Source organism: Eurosta solidaginis, chromosome 2 (genome assembly GCF_040869045.1).
Source record: "Eurosta solidaginis isolate ZX-2024a chromosome 2, ASM4086904v1, whole genome shotgun sequence".
NCBI classification, from domain to species: Eukaryota; Metazoa; Arthropoda; class Insecta; order Diptera; family Tephritidae; genus Eurosta; species Eurosta solidaginis.
Window position 1 is genome coordinate 302,808,495 of NC_090320.1, and position 21,445 is coordinate 302,829,939.

At 37.4% G+C, this 21,445-nt stretch overlaps 1 protein-coding gene across 9 annotated transcripts in view; it reads right to left on the reverse strand.

Annotated features, from left to right (window-relative positions):
* Positions 1 to 1,391: 1,391 nt before the first annotated feature.
* LOC137241334 (neural cell adhesion molecule 2) overlaps positions 1,392 to 21,445 on the reverse strand; it is a 70,961-nt gene continuing 50,907 nt past the window's right edge. For 6 of the 9 annotated variants that reach the window (XM_067768825.1, XM_067768824.1, XM_067768821.1 and 3 more), the window contains exons 7-8: positions 5,487 to 5,975; positions 1,393 to 2,393 (exon numbers count right to left, since the gene is read on the reverse strand). In XM_067768825.1, the coding sequence (XP_067624926.1) occupies positions 2,170 to 2,393; positions 5,487 to 5,975 (713 nt within the window). In that variant the 3' untranslated portion in view covers positions 1,393 to 2,169. Of the gene's footprint in view, positions 2,394 to 5,486; positions 5,976 to 21,445 lie in introns of all 9 variants that reach the window. The other 3 variants (XM_067768828.1, XM_067768827.1, XM_067768826.1) reach the window with 1 other exon arrangement.

Here is a 21,445-nt window from a genome sequence, read left to right on the forward strand (position 1 = left end):
TAGAATTTCATAAAAGACCAGTATCCATAATAGCCATCTCCCAAAGCTGCGTTGACGACCTTACCTTTGAGCAAAGAATCGATCCAAGCAACTTTAGAGTCTCGGAATTCACTGCAGATCTCCTCAGTTTAACGATGTCAATGTTGAGAAAGTGTGCCAAGATGTATTTATTGCAATTCAGCGTTTTATTGATGACGCTGACTACCTAGTAAAGAGCGCACTAAAATTTTTTTCTGCTCGCTTACAAAAATTTCAATTGGAAAGCAAAAACAGATTAAGCGAGTTGTATAATTTGTTTGTGCTTTTATTTGTGCGAGCACAAGGCGAATTCAATACCAGGTGTTGTTATCTCAACAGCTGATTGCTTCTTCTTGATTACTTTCCATACAACGCCTTGGTACAACAATATGTCAGTTAATAGAAATTGATGAAAATTTTCTTTTGACTTGACATTCTTCTCGGTAAATTGCTTGAATTCGCTTTGTCATCACCTTGAATAGATTCGCTTTGAGCGACCCGAAAAATTTTGAAGCTTCGGAAAAAAACCACCAATATTACTATTTTTTTTTATAAAATCTTGACTCCCTGAAAAAGATGCAGAAGCGTCAAAGCGCGTAGGAGGGTAGAACCATACATTTTAAATTCTAATTAGAATTAGCAATTGATGCAATTAGTTTATATTCTCTAATTCATTAAACAATTAGAAATAGATCAACTAATTCCCATTAGAAAATTGAAATTTTTATTCTAATGGTAAATCTAATTGCAATTAGTTGCCATTAGGAAAAAAATTGGGTTACCTTTACAATTTGAAATTTAATTGAATTCTGCTAATGCAAATAGATATTCAATTAGCTCGAATTAGAATCAATTATTTATATTTATTTACATCATTATTCGTTCACTTCAATAATTCTTTGAAAAAAATTTATTTTTATCAAAGTAATTGATTCTAATTCGAGTTAATTGAATATTGCATTAGCAGAAGTCAGTTAGATTTCTAATTGTAAAGGTAACCCAATTTTTTTTGCTAATGGTAATTAATTGCAATTAGATTTACCATTAGAATAAAATTTTCAATTATCTAAGAGGAATTAGTTGAAATAATTCTAATTATTTAATGATTTAGAGCATTTCGCAAATGAAGGTTAATTAGCAATCATTAGTATTATTTAATCATTACTTAACATATATGGGTAGAACTAAATTTAAATTTTCCCTTAAAGCCTTAAAGCCCGAAAAGCTCCACTTCAGAATCAAAATAAGCTTTTGTTGATTTTCTTTTGAACTTACCTTTGTCATTTTCTAGCTCTAAGCGCTAGGTGGCTCTAGCAAATCAGTTAAAAATAAAACAAAGCCCTTTCATACATTCATTTTATTTAGTTTTATGTATTACATTTTAACTATTTTTTTAGATGTTAAATAATTTAAGCTACAATAATTGCTTATTCTCTCTTAATCATCATTACCTTACTTCGCTTTGCAATTTCTTGATTTAACATTCATTTGGACTTAATTAATTATTTAGTAAAATCTCTCAAGTTCTTCATTATTTGTTTGTTTTGCTTGTTTTTTCGACACTGATGTTACGTAAATTCTTAAAAAAGTACAAAAATTATGCTGAACACTTTTGAATGATTCGTTGAAAAATTGCTGAGATAAGAGGATAAACGGAAATTTGATTTCCTTTTATAAGAGCGAATTAAACGTGAGAGACTTTTTCAGGAAAACTAAGAAAAAATATCACAGAATTCGTGAACAATTAAATACATATGTAAATATTTGAAAAAAAAAATTTAATAAAAAAAATTCGAAATGAATCAGGCACCTAAAAACCTAATTCGATTCCACTTTACTTCTAAAATAACAAAGTTTAATAATCGCAAACAACAGACAACAACCAGCTACAAACAATGCAAAGCATAAATATTTATTTTAACAAAGATTTTGCATTACTTACGCTAACTCTATCCAATAATTTACTACAGCACAGGGATAACATTTTGTATTAGGAAAGGGACTAGTAGGTTGAGCCAAGGGCGAAATGTTGAAATAAAGTGAGGTTACCAGGTGCGTTGAGATGAAAGTGTGTCTGTGAAAGGATGTTTATATGCATGTTTGTTTGTATGTATGTATGTATATGTGCTAGTATATGCGTATAATATAAACTTAAACATACACACTAAACTTGACATATACGCTAAGTGAGTATCCTAAGCCAACTACTAAACATGTCTGCCAGATAATAAACGTGGCTGTTCTTTGTGCGAAATTTGTTAGTGTTGCAAAGATTTTCACTGAACTCCAATCGCTGAGGCCAGCTTTATTGCGCGTTGCGGCGCGCACCAAATACGTGGTATTACGGTCGAGTCCATCAAGCACAAAACGTCCACCTGTGTGTGTGTGAGATAGAAAGAGAGAGGGATATTTTATTTGAAAATTTTGTGTTGAAATAAGAAAATAAATTGTTGTTGTTTTTTTTTGCGAATGCAGTAAATGAATAGCACATATTACACTGTGCAACAGCCGGCTGGGTATTGGACCAAACCCACTTTTTTGTAGAGATTGAGGCTTATGTAGACAAAGTACTATCTCCATTTTTCGTAGTTAGCCTCCAAAAAATAGATATCGGCTTTCGAAATTTGAAATTCTACATTTCGAAATTTTATTTTTTTGTTAACGCGTTCAGCAAATTAAAAAAATAAAAATGTGACCGTGGGCCGCCTGTTTCTTTTATTTGAGTATGTGCAGACATGAAAGTAGTAGCCACTATAATGGGACTATCAGACTTTTTACCTCGTATAAGAGCTGTTATACTAAATTTCTCAAAAAAAAAAGAATTCAACCCTTCAAATAAGGGAAAAGATTGAACCACGACCACATTTTTACTTTTACAATTTGCTGAACAAAAAAATTAAATTTCGAAACGTAGAATTTCGAATTTTGAAAGCCGATATCTAGGCTAACTTCGAAAAACGGAGATAGTACTTTTTATACTTAAGCCTCAATCTCCCAAAAAAAGTTGGTTTGGTCCAATACCCAGAAAAAAAGTTGATTGTGTCGCATATTGTTATTGGTGATGCATTCAGGCGAACGGTAATATTGGGTATCATTACATTAAATCTTTAAGGTACCAAAAAAGGATTTGCAAAGAATTTAATTTGAATTTTCATTAGAAATTTTGTAGCAAAGCGCAGAGATTGCAAAAAGTTGGAAATAGCCCTATCTTGTGTAGATTTCAAGAATGGGAAAGTATTTTTTTTTTTTGCACCCTGTTAAAACGGAATATATTTTAACTACCTGAGGCCATAGAAGGCAAAACTTACGGTGCTTTTGTTAAAGTGGCGACAATCGATTATTTCTACTGCATAAAAAAAAAAATAATAAACTACCCTCTAACTGCTCAGGTATAGAATTGTTTAGAAAATCACTTATATAGGTCATGATTCCCGAGAGCGATACTCGTTTGACAACAAGCTGCTGAGAAGTGAAGGTCAAAATAGAAAAAAGTTTGAGGTGAGATCTGTTTAAAAAAACTATGAAAGAAGAGCCTCTTTGCTCGGTGGGCGAAGAAATTTATACTGCAAAGAACATTGGCAAATGACAAACATCGCGATGGACCGTCATGCACATCCTTCACTGAAGATAACGCGAACAAAATTAAATTGGCCGATTGAAGGCTGACTATCAGGAATGTAGCTGAGGTCACTGGAATATGGCAGTATTCAAAGAATCCTTGGGCAGAAATTGCATATGAGAAAGTTCCCTACGCGTTGTTGTTGTTGTAGCGATAAGCTCACTCCCCTAAGACTTTGGGGAGTGTTATCGATGTACGCTTCGGTAACACAGCTCCATTAAGGTGCTAGCCCGACCATCTCGGGAACGATTTATATGCCCACACTAAACCTTCAGGCCATCCCTCCCTCCCCACCCACAAGTTCCATGAGGAGCCTCGTCTGTTAGTGAAACGGGATTCGCCGCTCGAAGGTGAGGTTGACAATTGGGTTTGGAGAAGCTATATATTGCGCTTGTAACCTGAAAAGGTTGCGCAACACAACCCCTTGAATCTGGTATTTTAGTCGCCTCTTACGACAGGCATACCTACCGCGGGTATATTCTAACCCCCTAACCCGCTGGGGGTTTCCCTACGCGTGTTAGGTTTCAATAATGTTCACCGAGAAGCAAAAGTAGAATCGAGTCTATATTATAACACTAAGGAAGCTCATTTTTGGCCTCCTTCTAAGCAGAAAATATGAAAAGATTGCGGAGGGTTATCAAGGAAAAGATGCAGAAAACTGCGGGTTAGAGTTATCTTTCTACAAAAAAATATGCCATTGAAGAGATGGGCCCTCTTTCCGCCGATTATAGGCCCCAGTGATTGCTTTATTGTTTCTCGACTGAAGGAACACCTGCGGAGTATGTATGGACTTGAAAGGAAGCTATGTGCAAAAATAAGGTTAGGTTAGGTCCTAAACTAACCTGTTATATTAAGTTCTTCATCTCCTTGCTATCTAGAACTAAGAAGCCCATGAACGTCGGTTATCAAATCGACATTATAATTTCTGCAGGACCTTGCCCCGGCGCATATAAATGTGGGCATAACTTGGCGGCGAAGGCTCTTCACCACGACTATACCAACACTGTTGCTAACTTTTGTGGTTTCCTCTAATTCCAGGTCCAAGGCCTCTTCTCCATGGCGATGACGACAGCCTTTACCTTCACGAGGACATCAACCTCCTTTTAAAAGTATCCGCACACTCCAGATACATGACCTGCCATCATAGTCCTCAAAAGAGCTATGACACTTATGTCGTCGTTATCATCTAAGTGAGTTGGAACTAAAATAAACACATAAGCCCAACGGCTTATGGACTTAATGATACGCTGGAGCGAAGACCCTGAAGTAAAACAATCTAATTCAGCCCGTTTGGGTAACAATAGCCAGAATCTAATCGTAGGGTCCGGACTATTATTTTATTATTTCGTGGAACAATTTCTAAATAATGTGTTGGCTATTACAGCACCAGTTAGTGAACGTGTGAACTTCTTCGGTACCCGTCCTTGCTATTTCTGAACTGGTGTGAGAATTCTTTAGCGATCAATTAAGCATAGAATTAAATTTCGGTCTTCCCAGGTTGACTTTGGTTAGTTTTGTTTATAAATTCCGAGTCATGACGGTATTTCTTCAGGATAATTTCTAATCGCTTTCTTTGATATTTTGGGCCCTTTTTTCGAGATTTCTTCGAGACAATCACTTACGGTCCAGTACTACCAACCGGTCTGTTACATGAAAAAAATTTTTTTTTTCTATATGACTTGGATTAATGTAGTATCTATTAGAGACATGTGTTTGACTTTAGGAATGGAGAATTTTGCATATTTTCTCCTTTATTAATTAATTAGCTCAAGAATAGTAATCATGCTACCGTTTCTCTAATTGCCTTAGCACATTTCAATTTTGGTAAATTTTTTTTTCTTCAACTTACCTCTATGAAAATGGAAATCTTTATGTTTGGCATAACTCCAATTACCCGCGCTATGTTTAAAATCGCTTTCGCTCATATATTGCACACGATAGCCGAACGTGTGCATATTCTCCTCAACATTCGAATATTTCACCGATCTAATATCGAGGTCGAAGCCATCAGTGAATGCACGCAACAATTGAAAACGCGATGTACCGCTAGGCTTTTGGCCTTTACGCAGCTTAAATATGCGCTCTAGCGTGCCCAATGGATTAGCAACTTTACATTTATAATCGCCAAGTTGTGATTCATTACGGACATGAATTTGCAACGTTGAACCATAATCAGCAAAGAAAATGCGATAATTACGTCCAGTTATAGCGCGACCCTCATGCACCCAGGTAAACGAAGGTGGTGGCTCGCCCATTGCGTCGCATGAAATATTCACCATACCACCAATGTAGGCATATTGCACCAATGAAGTGTCATTATAGGTCCAGTGAGGCTTATCTATTATTGATGAAAGAAAAAATAAAATGACAAAAAACAATGAGAATAAATGTAGACATAAGAGATTATGAAATGTGGGGTTAGAAGAAGACGAATAGGATATGGATGAAAATTTATGAAAGTTAAATTAATTGATTTGTTGGTTTCAAGAGAATTACAAATAGGATTAGATGATGTGTTATAATTACATTCAATAGATATCTGTGTGTGTGTGTCTGCAAATGTAATTACTTTTCTAGTGTTTGAATTATGCTCAGGTACTTTAAGAATTGAAAATATATGCAATTTCTACATACACACACACACATTTAATGTTACAAAAAACTATTACTACATGTATGTACATTAGACTGGACATATTTTGTATAAAAAAAATAGTACCGCCCCCTCAAATTATTCCTTTGTATATAGGTATTTAATTTCCAAACTCTTGGGCAGATAACTTTAGGCTAAGGCGTGGCACATTTCCATTGAAACTGCCCAGAATCGAGTTTTTTGTTATTTTCGAGAGCCATGCCCAACAAACCCTTATAAAAAGTTGGTAATACGCTATTTCTCCTCTAAAGTGTATTTATAAAAATTTAATGAATGACAACAATTTTTTGAAACGGGCGTGGCACCGCCTCTTATTTGATCATGCATTGGCTACGGTTTCTGGAGCCAGAACTCGAAGACCGATTGACGTAACTTAAACATGTTTCAATGGGGGCAGAAACCCATTACACTTATTTCCTGAACAAAGAGGAATACTTCTAATAAAAGACTCAAAATCATTAAGTAAACACCCCTATTTCGATAATACTTAGGGCCAAGAAACTGAACTAAAAGAACTGTTCGATATGATGTTCGTTTACATCCGAACTTAGACAACATTTCTTGTTCTTCTTCCACGTTTGTTAAAACTGTTTTATGATTTTCCATTAAATAAAAAAAACACTTATTTGCTTCAGGTCGATTCTCAACAGCATATATTTCTCTTTTTGATCCAACTTCCTCACTTCACACAAATTAGCCATCATCCAGTGAGTTTCTAGTTTTCCGTATCCCGATCAGTTCTCAGGAGAATGCTCTGGATCATTGGGAGACGGGAGAAACAGAGGTCGTGATATTTTTGTACAAATGAGTTATGAAAGGTAGATGTCGCCGTTGTGTTTCATTTAAAACATACGGCTAGAGGCCAATCATTGACATCTATTTTTGAAAAGTTATGTATATTAAAGGCAGCGTTGCCAGACTAAAAACATGAAATTAATAAATTGATGGGATTGATGATGAATGAAGACAAAACGAAGTACCTGATGTCATCGAGCAGAGTCAGCGCATTTGCGCCTTGGAAACTACGCTACTTTTGGCAGCCATAATTTCGAGTTAACTTTAGTATGACAAGTGTGCCACATTAGATGGTATCGTTTTTAATTGTAACAAGTAAGGAAGGTTAAGTTCGGATTTAACCGAACATTACATACTCAGTTGAGAGCTATGGTGACAACATAAGGGAAAATAACCATGTAGGAAAATGAACAGAGGGAAACCCTGGAATGTGTTTGTATGACATGTGTATCAAATGAAAGGCATTAAAGAGTATTTTATGAGGGAGTGGGCCATAGTTCTATAGGTGGACGCCATTTAGGGATATAGCCATAAAGGTGGTTCAGGGTTGACTCTAGAATGCGTTTGTACGATATGGGTATCAAATGAAAGGTATTAATGAGTATTTTAAAAGGGCGTGGACCTAAGTTCTATAGATGGACGCCTTTTCGAGATATCGCCGTAAAGATGGACCAGGGGTGACTCTAGAATGCGTTTGTACGATATGGGTATCAAATGAAAGGTGTTAATGAGCATTTTAAAAGGGAGTAATCCTTAGTTCCATAGGTGGACGCCGTTTCGAGAAATCGCCATAAAGGTGGACCAGGGGTGACCCTAGAATTTGTTTGCACAATATGGGCATCAAACGAAAGGTGTTAATGAGTATTTTAAAAGGGAGTGGGCCTTAGTTCTATAGGTGGACGCCGTTTCGAGATATCGCCATAAAGGTGGGCCAGGGGTGACTCTAGAATTCGTTTGTGCAATATGGGTATCAAACGAAAGGAGTTAATGAGTATTTTAAGAGGGAGTGGGCCTTAGTTCTATAGGTGGACGCATTTTCGAGGTATCGCAATAAAGGTGGACCAGGGGTGACTCTAGACTTTGTTTGTACGATATGGGTATCAAATCAAAGGTGTTAATGAGTATTTTTAAAAGGGAGTGGGCCTTCGTTTTATAGGTGTTCGCCTTTTCGAGATATCGCCATAAAGGTGGACCAGGGGTGACTTTAGAATTTGTTTGTATGATATGGGTATCAAATGAAAGGTGTTAATGATTATTTTAAAAGGGCGTGGGGCTTAGTTCTATATGTGGACCCTTTTCGAGATATCGCCATAAAGGTGGACCAGGGGGACTCTAGAATTCGTTTGTGCAGTATGGATATCAAACGAAAGGAGTTAATGAGTATTTTAAGAGGGAGTGGGCCTTAGTTCTATAGGTGGACGCCTTTTCGAGATATCGCCATAAAGATGGACCAGGTGTGACTCTAGAATGCGTTTGTACGATATGGGTATCAAATGAAAGGTGTTAATGAGTATTTTAAAAGGGAGTAATCCTTAGTTCCATAGGTGGACGCCGTTTCGAGATATCGCCATAAAGGTGGCCCAGGGGTGACTCTAGAATTCGTTTGTGCAATATGGGTATCAAACGAAAGGAGTTAATGGGTATTTTAAGAGGGAGTGGGCCTTAGTTCTATAGGTGGACGCCTTTTCGAGATATCGCCATAAAGATGGACCAGGTGTGACTCTAGAATGCGTTTGTACGATATGGGTATCAAATGAAAGGTGTTAATGAGTATTTTTAAAAGGGAGTGGGCCTTCGTTCTATAGGTGTTCGCCTTTTCGAAATATCGCCATAAAGGTGGACCAGGGGTGACTCTAGAATGAGTTTGTACGATATGGGTATCAAATTAAATGTATTAATGAGAGTTTTAAAAGGGAGTGGTGGTAGTTGTATATGTGAAGGCGTTTTCCAGATATCGACCAAAATGTGGACCAGGGTGACCCAGAACATCATCTGTTGGATACCGCTACTTTATTTATATATGTAATACCTGCCAAGATTTTAAGGGTTTTTTATTTCGTCCTGCAGAACATTTTCATTTTCTTCTACTTAATATGGTAGGTGTCACAACCGTTTTATAAAGTTTTTTCTAAAGTTATATTTCGCGTCAATAAAACAATCCAATTACCTTACCATATTTCATCCCTTTTTTCGTATTTGGTATAGAATTATGGCATTTTTTTCATTTTTCGTAATTTTCGATATCGAAAAAGTGGGCGTGGTCATAGTCGGATTTCGTTCATTTTTCATACCAAGATAAAGTGAGTTCAGATAAGTACGTGAACTGAGTTTAGTAAAGATATATCGATTTTTGCTCAAGTTATCGTGTTAACGGCCATGCGGAAGGACAGACGGACGACTGTGTATAAAAACTGGGCGTGACATCAACCGATTTCGCCCATTTTCACAGAAAACAGTTAACGCCATAAAATCTATGCCCCTACCAAATTTCAAAAGGATTTGTTAATTTTTGTTCGACTTATGGCGTTAAAAGTATCCTAGACAAATTAAATGAAAAAGGGCGGAGCCACGCCCATTTTTAAATTTTCTTTTATTTTTTTATTTTGTTGCACAATATCATTACTGGAGTTGAATCTTGGCATAATTTACTTATATACTGTAAAGATATTAAATTTTTTGTTAAAATTTTTCTTTAAAAAAATTTTTTTTTTAAAAGTGGGCGTGGTCCTTCTCCGATTTTGCTAAATTTTATTAAGTGTACATATAGTAATAAGAGTAACGTTCGTGCCAAATTTCATCATGATATCTTCAACGACTGCCAAATTACAGCTTGCAAAAGTTTTAAATTACCTTCTTTTAAAAGTGGGCGGTGCCACGCCCATTGTCCAAAATTTTACGAATTTTCTATTTTTCGTCATAAGTTCAACTCATCTACCAAGTTTTGTCGCTTTATCGGTCTTTTTTAATGAATTATCGCACTTTTTCGGTTTTTCGAAATTTTCGATATCGAAAAACTGGGCGTGGTTATAGTCCGATATCGTTCATTTTAAATAGCGATCTGAGATGAGTGCTCAGGAACCTACATACCAAATTTCATCAAGATACCTCAAAATTTACTCAAGTTATCGTGTTAACGGACGGACGGACGGACGGACGGACATGGCTCAATCAAATTTTTTTTCGATCCTGATTATTTTGATATATGGAAGTCTATATCTATCTCGATTCCTTTATATATGTACAACCAACCGTTATCCAATCAAACTTAATATACTCTGTGAGCTCTGCTCAACTGAGTATAAAAATCAGTTTTTTAGCTTAATGACAACAATCAATGTCTAAATTCGTATTTTAGCTTCAATGTTTAAATACCAATATCCGCCCCTGAAGATGCCAAGGAAAGTTGGCGAAACGTTGGGCCGTAAGGTGAAATAACTCGTTTTATTTGCACTCAACCCATTTAGATCGAACGAGCTTAAAAATACACAAAAAAGTTAACAAATCGATCGGAACCCAATATAAAAGTAAAAGACTTCGTTTATTTGGTAAACAGCATTAACGCAAGCAACAACATCATCTCTGAAATCCAGCGAAGAATCACGCTTGCCATTAAATGCTAATTTGGACTAGGTAGGAAATTGAAAAGTAAATTCCTCTGTCCGCAAACGAAAATCATGCTCTACAATTCACTTATCGTACCCGTCATGCTATATGGTGCAGAAGCATGAATCAGAAGAAGCGGCTCTGGGAGTTTTCGCGAGAAAATTTTCAAAAGATTTAAGGACCTCTACACGTTGGCGATGGCGAGTACCGAAGAAGATTTAATTATGAGCTGTACGAGCTTTACGCAGACATCAGCATAGTCCAGCGAATTAAAACTCAGCGGCTACGGTGGCTAGGCCATGTTATGCGAATGACAGAAAATATTTTTAACGTAACCCTGCTAGGAGGTAGAGGGCGGCCACCACTCCACTGGAAAGACCAGGTGGAAAACGATTTAAACTCCCTTGGTGTGACCGATTAGCGCCAGTTGGCGGAGCGCGGAAGCGATTGGCGCACCTAGTTGGACGGATATAACCGTTTAAGCGCCAATTAAGTAGAAGTAAAGGGCTGTCGTACAGTTTATTTAGTTTCAGTTTTTTGACACTAAGTGTTGTTAAAAAGCGAGGTGTTTATTAAATGTATTTTGACCGATTTTGTTGGAAATATTCATATTTATATTATAAAAAATAAGGATATAGACTTTCTTCACAATAGTTCAATTGTTCTTCCAATTATGGCTATCGAAACGCAGAATAATGAGTGATCAAAGAAGGAGTGATGAAACACCTATTTTAAATATTTTACTTTCTTAAATTTCTTGTTATAATGGTATTTTGCAAGTAAAATACGATTGATATGAAGATATTTTTCGCAAAGATATTACCTTTTACATTAGCCTATGACCCTTTATTTAAAAGAAAACAAAATGTTTATAGAATAGGCGTGGTCCTTAACTAATGTGGGAGATATGTGTACCTGATTTTGACTTGATACGTCAATTGGTTTCATAAAAAAAAACGTTGGAAAATTCTTGATGATAACAGCATATTTACAACTTTTTATAAGATTTGTCGGGCATTATTTTCTAAAATTAAAAAAAATGGGTTTGGGCATTTTCAATGGGAATGTCCCACGCCTTAAGCTGGTGTGATTTGCCCAGGAGTTATGGTATTTATTACTTACATACAAAGGAATAAATTGCGGGAGCGGTACAGTCTTTTTGCGGAAAACAAATTTTTAAGACCACTCTAATGTATTTATATGGAGCAGGGATCGCAACAGTTATAAGTTTTATTGAATACAATCGCTTTTTTATAGTTAGCTTTCGGTTTTTTATTTCGTTTGGAGAATAATAGTTAATTTTGGGGCGAAAATAAGAACTAAAAAGCGAGAAAATTATTTATGATTTTTATGTTAAAATTGAAAAAACTAAAAAACAATCCATTTATCGATTGTACGTGATATGGTTGGTGAACTTCCAATGTAGGTGGCATTATTCTTTCAGTATGAGGTTTTGTACAATAACAGTTATTTTCAATCTCTGTTATGTAGGTATTTACGTAACCCTTTGAAGCATTTGTGTATGAGCAGATAGCGTCAGCTAGTCGGTTAGTTTAACAAAATCCCTTTGCACTAAATACCATCCTAGGCTTATACATTTATCTTCACAATTGCACCCGACACACACAGCCACTCACGCATACACACATACATACATGCAAACGCGCACTTAACATTTACAAACTGATGGGGATTTAATGCAAAACTTCTGCTGCAAATAATTTGCTAAAAACTTTCGCTTCGAGCACGTAAATTCAATTCCTCCCGCTTTTGGAACTTTCCCTACACTCCCCTCACCCTTTTGCACCTGCTCATGCTGCATGCTCATATAATGGCTCAACAACATTCCGCTTTCGCCCAAACCGATCAATTTGAATAGTAGCTAGTACGTTCTGAAGCCCAACAACACAGCAATGTCACAGCTGCGTTCATAAATATGAATACAAGGAGCTATGAGAAGAAATAGTTTCCCTTTGGAGCATACATAAAAGTAAAAGCACAAGTGAAATGAAAAATAAAAGTAGAGGTAGCATTAAAAGTAAAATCGAGGGTGCTCAATTCAGCAGCCGCCTCCTCTGGTGGTGGAAAGAGGGAACTTCCCGGAAGATAATAATGAAATTGAGTACTCATTGGGCGCCTACTGTCTTGAACTGGAAATACGATGGATAATGGGCTACTTTAGTAGGAAGATACCTCGCCCAAACGGACGTAAAGTTAATATATAATTGATATTAGAGAAAAAGAGCAAAGTTTACAAACGGCGATGGTTACTAGGACATGTTTCTGAATTTCACTTCTTCATCAGCAGCCAGCTTCTCGGGAGCTGAGTATTGAACTCGTATCTCCAACATTCCGTCAATATTCCCCCTGTGGGTTAGGGGTTAGAATATGCCCACGGTAGGTATACCGGTCGTAAAAGGCGACCATAATACCATGGCTAACCAATCCATGAGTAAGGTGACTTTACTCGAAAGGGAGCAGAATGGACGCGGCGTATCACCTGCGGGACCCTAAGCATGGTCTTTAAAAACTGTCACCGCGGGGGAGTAGGAAAAGCCAATTATGATCTGATGCACTGCATCACATGATGCTTGTATTCAGGTCTCACCTCCTGTCCATGGGTTCAGCCCCTAGTAGGATAATCGCGGTGGCTGTGGTTTCAAAAAAGATTTCACTTTATGACTAGCTCTGAGTAGACATAGTTATAGGAATTCGGTCTCTTGCTTGTCTCGATAAACCAAATTCATTGAAAGCTGACCCATGGGCAGACGAAAGTGTTGATCACATCCCATAATTGTGACAACCGCTGAAACACGGAGCGTAATCGAGAAATGTATGCCTATCGTCAACTAAAAACAATCGATAATTGTACGAGTGGGCCGATGCTCATATTGTCTTTTGAGATGTTTGAAGCTGCCTTAGGCTGCATTGCGTAAGGATGCCTATAAGGATGCTTTCGCAGAACGGACGGGCACATCCAAAAGTGTGGCAAGATTTGACGGAGTATGTCGGATGGCAGCAGTATGCGAGCTGCTTTGCGAAAATATTTCTGAGGCGGAAAACCTTTTAACACAGGTCTATGGTTGGAAAGGTTGACCATAGCCCTAAATTGTGGAATACACGGAGCGAAAATGATACTGGAGTGCAGATTTGAGCAGAAATGGAAACGAAGATTGATAGTGATATCTGAGTGGAAATTGAAGCAAAAATGAAGCGCAAAAGTGGTGCATAGCGTAGCAAATAATGCAGGTCGCAACATGATCTTGAACGCACTAGTACCTGTGGCTAATGAGATGTGTCTTGGGCGCAAGTGGAGTAGTACCATGTTTAACGACGATGTATCTTGCGAGTGTTTGTGTCGTAAATACTTCATATAGTTTTATTCACAAGGAATTGATGCTCTCACTTTATAGAACATTGAAGTTGTTATTCATGCTGGAAAGACATTTGCACTGATAGATGGAATCGTTAGTTGGTTCACAGCGAACGAGCGTTTTGGATCATGACAAGATGGTCATAGCGTTTGAAGGAAGTGCCGCCTTAAGCAATGTCGAAGCAAAACCAATTTGTCGTCAACAATGCTTCATACATTGTTGCAACGGCTGGGCAGAAGAGGTTGGTCACATTCATTAATCAGATATTGAGATAACAAAATCAAGGAAAGAGGGTTACTGAGACAATCTCGGAACTCGCGGTGGAGTTGCCGTGCAACCGGTGATTAAATGGAATGGCGGGATTAGATACTCCTCGGCCATACCAAGGTTGGTTGACTTGAACACCCAATTCAGCTGATTGGTATCAACTTGTTGGGCCGCCAATCAACGGATATGGATCAGTGTTTAACTGACACTGGGGGGTTGGGTCTTACATTGGCAGGTACCCACGTGACTTCTACCCTCGCATTCTGTTAATATGTAAATTTAATGTGCCGTGAAGTCCTGGCAGGTGTTCAAGTTTGTTTTATTGACGTCGTCATAAAACTAATCGAAGAGGATCATTTGAGATAACTCCTGACAAACGCTGCATTTTGCCTCTGCGTATGCATAAATAAATACGGAAGTTGGCGATGGCTAACACTACGGAAGCCTCTTAAAACGGAGACCCAATAGAAAAAATCAGTACAAAGTTCAAAAATCTAAAAAACGAGAAAGGGAAAGATAACAAGGCCGTATGGGTGAAAAACAATTATTTAGACAGCCAACAGCGACTTTGCGCAGAACTCTTTGGAGAAGGACAAGCGAGCGGCTCCCATACGAGGCTGTCTCAAATAAAAGCATCAGAACGAGCTGCTGGAATATATGGTATCAGTTCTAGGCAAATTGTAGGAAGCTGGCCAGCATAAAAGAGGTGCCAAGGGCACATGAAGTGACATAGCTGTTCTCGAAGAAGCATTAAGCTGCATGAGCTATTTAAAGGCTCAACGTAAAGGCGAGAGCGGTAAACCGGGTCAAAAATAGAAGATGGCGCATACGGGTTCTAACTGTCAGACTAAAAAAATGTGGCAGTCAAAACAGCGATTTTAACTAACCAAGAACACACACATAAAATTGCTTAAATATTTATAACTTGTCCTATCTCAATTTCCATCACTGTATTTAACTATATGTTAGGATTGTTGGTAGTGAAGATAGTGATGGTAGTTTTAAGGCAAGAGTTGTACGTCAATGCATTTATGTGAATTTTGTAAGAGCTATTGCGCACTGAAAATGTAAAATTCGGTTTCATGTTGCAGCATTGTTCCACTCCCCCTGTCTATGCACGCATTACGTCACTCAACATCAATTGCTCTTATTCGACGATACATAAATAAGTTTGCCTTTAGAACGTCAGTTTCATTTCATTAGGCAAATGCGTTGGCGGCAGAGCTCCTCGCCTAGTTTCGGTCGGCTCTTGCCTCTTATCCTTTCGTCTGTCTACAGAATAGTTTTATTACGTGGTTTGTACTTTTATGCATTCTTCTATTGTTTTGTTTATCGTTGAACCCTACGCCATCACAACAAACAAAACTACCAAACAACAATATTTCTAAATCCGCTTTTCCAATTTCTTCTTGTTTTTTTTGCTTTGCATTTTAAAGTTTGTTAAGGAAACTACAAATTTGCTGGCAATTAAAAGTGTATTTGAGGATAAATAAATTGGGTGAATTTGTTTGGAAGTATTTTTATGTGAGGCATGCAACTCTAAAGGAGCATGAAGCGTAGAGTGAATGAATTCGTTCTTGGTTTCAATTTTTAATAGATTTCCTGAAAGCAATGCAAATTGAATTAACGTCAAGAAAGAATTGCTGAAATGTAAATTTTTTTTATTTATTTTTACATCAAAAGTTTGAATGCAAATAATAGGGCGAGTGTGATTTTGCAAAATGTTTTTTTTTTTTGCTTGTTAAGTGAAATTTTTGGGTAAGGTTCTTCAATAAAAATTACATAGAGGTTCAGTCTTTTAAAAGTTGATGCCTTAAGGTTTTCATTCAACGAAGCCGTACGTTTTTGTAGCGGGGTCGGGCCACGGCTATAGATTCGTATTCCTACCTAGTCATGGAAGTGATAAAATGAAGAGCATCTAATTTTCAAAGAGTATGCAGCACAGCAAACCATCGACCACGAACGGTATATAAAAAGTGCGCAAGGGCACTTCATTCCCCACATGTGAGCTAGCGGGAATAGATGCATTTTAGGCATTTAACTCCTCTTCTCTTAGCTCGCTGACTTGAAGAAGAGATGTCATGGCGTGAGTCATTATAAACTTAGAAAAGGACGACGGGCCAGATGCTTTCAGGATATCGCTAATTCGAGGAAGCTTTTATGAACAGATGGCTCTTTCCCCTAGCACCGTACTTAAGCTTTGGTGATTTGGAGGGCGAAAAGTAATTTTTTATAAATTTATTATTTATTATTTCAGTGAAGTGTATATTAGCTTATTTGTTTATTCTATTTTTTGTTCTTGTAGAAGAACAGAGGACGTTTAGCATCTGTTGCAACTTAGTATGTATTAAATAAAAGCTTCTCTATTTCGCTGTGAAAATTCCACAATTATGTATTACTTAAATGTATTACTTTGGGTTGAGCCTTTGGGCGCTGAGGTGTTGACTGCATATTGAAGCACCTCATTTTGGAAAAACATCTGATATACAAATTTTATTTAATTTTAAACAATGTGTTTGGGATATTTCACTAACTTGTTGAGAATCGCAAGCACACTCAATTGTTAATGAAGCAAACGAAAGGAATATATTCATAGTTCATGTTACTTAAACACATCGATGACGACTATTCCTAAAAGATCAGCTATGTATGGAAAGTAAACATCGGGCTCTGCAAACCCTTCATCATCACCGAAGCTCCCATCCCGTTATTGAGACGTGTCCCGTAGCCTCTCGAAGTTGGCCGTGACCTACTCACATTGTACCGTTGTCGTTCTTATAAGTCAGACCACTTTTCTCCCCACCTGTTTGCTACGGAATGTTTTTACCCTCACAACACCAATAGCCATGTATGCGTGTATTATATATAGTGTAGCACACATGTATATACTGTTTCATTATTCTATGGCAGTTTGCGGGTCCTCAACTTTAATCTCGATAGCCTCAGGTACACCTCAGCCTTTGCCAAAGCCCACCTTTTTACTATTACTACAATAGAATACGAATTTTCCACACCAAAGTAGCATTTAGGAAGTGCAGAGGAGAGAAGCCGGGATGGCAGTGCCGAAAAACGCATAGTGCAATTTGGAAATTAGATAAACTCGCGTGCCGCTCGAGCCCACTCCTAAGGTACAAAGGTAGATCCAAATCAGTTTATTTAAACATGCATAAGTGTGGGAAATTTGCACATTTGGGAACATGGTGTTTGTCTACAGCCATGTTCATGATTGGTTCCGCGCTGCAGAACAGGGTGGGCAGTACTTTCTACCACTCTGGTTAATATCCAGGCTCGTTTGGTATATCTAAGCAAATTTGACGTTGATACAACCAGATTCTTATTAGTCTTTCCAAAGATGCAGTGGTTGGGCATATCGGATGAATTCTGCCGTTGGCTCTGTACAATACACGTGTAGCATGTTGAAAGAAGTAGGCACTTCCACTACTATTTAGTTGGGATATGGTCAGCTGAAATCACAGATATTTTTCTTCAAATCAGACAGAGACAAATATCGTGATTTTAGCACATCGAAAAGAGGAGCGGCTCTGCTAGTGGTGAAGAACCAGCCAATCAGACCAGTGTCTAAGACTAAAGCGTGAGGTTTTGTTTATTGAAATGCTTTAATTCTTAATTAAAGCTATATTCATGCAACAAATTTTCCTACAACGATTTCTTTAAAAGTTAAATGAGACTCCAGATTCAGATTACAGATGGAATCATGCAGAGCTGACAGATTGATGAAACAACATTGTAACATATAAACACATAAACTATCAGTGTATGTGTGAATAGTTTGGTTTGGTAATGAAATGCACTTTGCCGCCTGAGTTTATACTACCTCCAGGTAAAACATATGCATACATACGAGGGATTGACAAAAGTTCGTTGAGTTGACGAGAAAAAAATATAAAATTTTATAAGTATTTGGTTCGCCTGCAGAGGTACCACAAAGCCCCAGTGGATGCTTGCACAGTGCTTGTGTCCTAAGGTCAAATGCACACGTCAGGCCTGTTAGGAGGATATCTGTTTTACATAGCAATAGAAGATATTAAGCGAAAAAAAGTGTGGCATGGTTTATTTGGATGCTGGAGATGAAGTAGCTGGGACTGGATCCTATAGGGAATTCTTTTTTTCTTCTCAAAAGACATTTAAAAGTTAACAATAAAATGAGTTGTAATTAATTTTAAATTAGACGAAGCGCAGACGGCCGCCGTGGTGTGGTGGTAGCGTGGAACCGAAGATCCTTGGTTCATGCTCAGGGCAGAGCAACATCAATCAATTTTAGAAACCAGGTTTTTCAATTAGAAGACATTTTTTCTAATCGGGCTCCCCTCGGCAGTGATTGCGCAAGCACTGCTATGAAAAGCTTCTCAGTGAAAACTCATCTGCCTTGTAAATGCCGTTCGGAGGCGGCATAAAACATGTAGGTATCGACGCAAATTGCAAGAGAAGCTCCGCCTAAAATCTCTTCAGAGGTTATCACACCTTACTTTTTTTATACTCAGTTGAGCAGAGCTCACAGAGTGTATTAACTTTGATTGGATAACGGTTGGTTGTACAGGTATAAAGGAATCGATATAGATATAGACTTCCATATATCAAAGTCACCAGGATCGAAAAAAAATTTGATTGAGCCATGTCCGTCCGTCCGTTAACACGATAACTTGAGTAAATTTTGAGGTATCTTGATGAAATTTGGTATGTAGGTTCCTGAGCACTCATCTCAGATCGCTACTTAAAATGAACAATATCGAATTATAACCACGCCCACTTTTTCGATATCGAAAATTTCGAAAAACAGAAAAAGTGCGATAATTCATTACCAAACACGAATAAAGCGATGGAACTTGGTAGGTGAGTTGAACTTATGACGCAGAATAGAAAATTAGTAAAATTTTGGACAATGGGCGTGGCACCGCCCACTTTTAAAAGAAGGTAATTTAAAACTTTTGCAAGCTGTAATTTGGCAGTCGTTGAAGACATCATGATGAAATTTGGCAGGAACGTTACTCCTATTACTATATATATGCCTAATAAAAATTAGCAAAATCGGAGAACGACCACGCCCACTTGTAAACAATTTTTTTTTTAAGTCAAATTTTAACAAGTAAGGAGGGTTAAGTTCGGGTGTAACCGAACATTACATACTCAGTTGAGAGCTATGGTGACAACATAAGAGAAAATAACCATGTAGGAAAATGAACCGAGGGAAACCCTGGAATATGTTTGTATGACATGTGTATCAAATGAAAGGCATTAAAGAGTATTTTATGAGGGAGTGGGCCATAGTTCTATAGGTGGACGCCATTTAGGGATATAGCCATAAAGGTGGATCAGGGTTGACTCTAGAATGCGTTTGTACAATATGGGTATCAAAAGAAAGGTGTTAATGAGTATTTTAAAAGGGAGTGGGCCTTAGTTCTATAGGTGTACGCCTTTTCGAGGTATCGCAATAAAGGTGGACCAGGGGTGACTCTAGACTTTGTTTGTACGATATGGGTATCAAATGAAAGGTGTTAATGAGTATTTTAAAAGGGCGTGGGACTTAGTTCTATAGGTGGACGTCTTTTCGAGATATCGCCATAAAGGTGGACCAGGGGTGACTCTAGAATAAGTTTGTACGATATGGGTATCAAATTAAAGGTATTAATGAGAGTTTTTTTCGATATCAAAAAGTGGGCGTGGTCATAGTCGGATATCGTTCATTTTTTATACCAAGATAAAGTGAGTTCAAGTAAGCACGTCAACTAAGTTCATTAAAGATATGCCGATTTTTGCTCAAGTTATCGTGTTAAGGGCCATGCGGAAGGACAGACGGACGACTGTGTATAAAAACTGGGCGTGGCATCAACCGATTTCGCCCATTTTCACAGAAAACAGTTAACGTCATAAAATCTGTGCTCCTACCAAATTTCAAAATGATTGGTTAATTTTTGTTCGAATTATGGCGTTAAAAGTATCCTAGACAAATTAAATGAAAAAGGGCGGAGCCACGCCCATTTTGAAATTTTCTTTTATTTTTGTATTTTGTTGCACCATATCATTACTGGAGTTGAATGTTGACATAATTTACTTATATACTGTAAGGATATTCAATTTTTTGTTAAAATTTTACTTTAAAAAAAAATTTTTTAAAAGTAGGCGTGGTCCTTCTCCGATTTTGCAAATTTTTATTAAGCGTATATATAGTAATAGCAGTAACGTTCCAGCCAAAGTTCATTATGATATCTTCAACGACTGCCAAATTACAGCTTGCAAAACTTCTAAATTACCTTCTTTTAAAAGTGGGCGGTGCCACGCCCATTGTCCAAAATTTTACTAGTTTTCTATTCTGCGTCATAAGTTCAACTCATCTACCAAGTTTCGTCGCTCTATCTGTCTTTTGTAATGAATTATCGCACTTTTTCGGTTTTTCGAAATTTTCGATATCGAAAAAGTGGGCGTGGTTATAGTCCGATATCGTTCATTTTAAATAGCGATCTGAGGTGAGTGCTCAGGAACCTGCATACCAAATTTCATAAGATACCTCAAAATTTACTCAAGTTATCGTGTTAACGGACGGACGGACGGACATGGCTCAATCAAATCTTTTTTCGATCCTGATTATTTTGATATATGGAAGTCTATATCTATCTCGATTCCTTTATATATGTACAACCAACCGTTATCCAATCAAACTTAATATACTCTGTGAGCTCTGCTCAACTGAGTATAACAAAAAATTTAATATCTTTACAGTATATAAGTAAATTATGTCAAAATTCCACTCCAGTAATGATATGGTGCAACAAAATGCGAAAATAAAAAAAAATTTTCAAAATGGGCGTGGCTCCGCCCTTTTTCATTTCATTTGTCTAGGAGACTTTTAATGCCATAAGTCGAACAAAAATTTACCAAGCCTTGTGAAATTTGGTAGGAGTTTAGATTCTGGGACGATAACTTGCTTCTGTGAAAAAGGGCGAAATCGGTTGAAGCCACGCCTAGTTTTTATACACAGTCGACCGTCTGTCCTTCGCTCGGCCGTTAATACGATAACTTGAGCAAAAATCGATATATCTTTACTAAACTCAGTTCACGTACTTATCTGAACTCACTTTGTATTGGTATAAAAATGGCCGA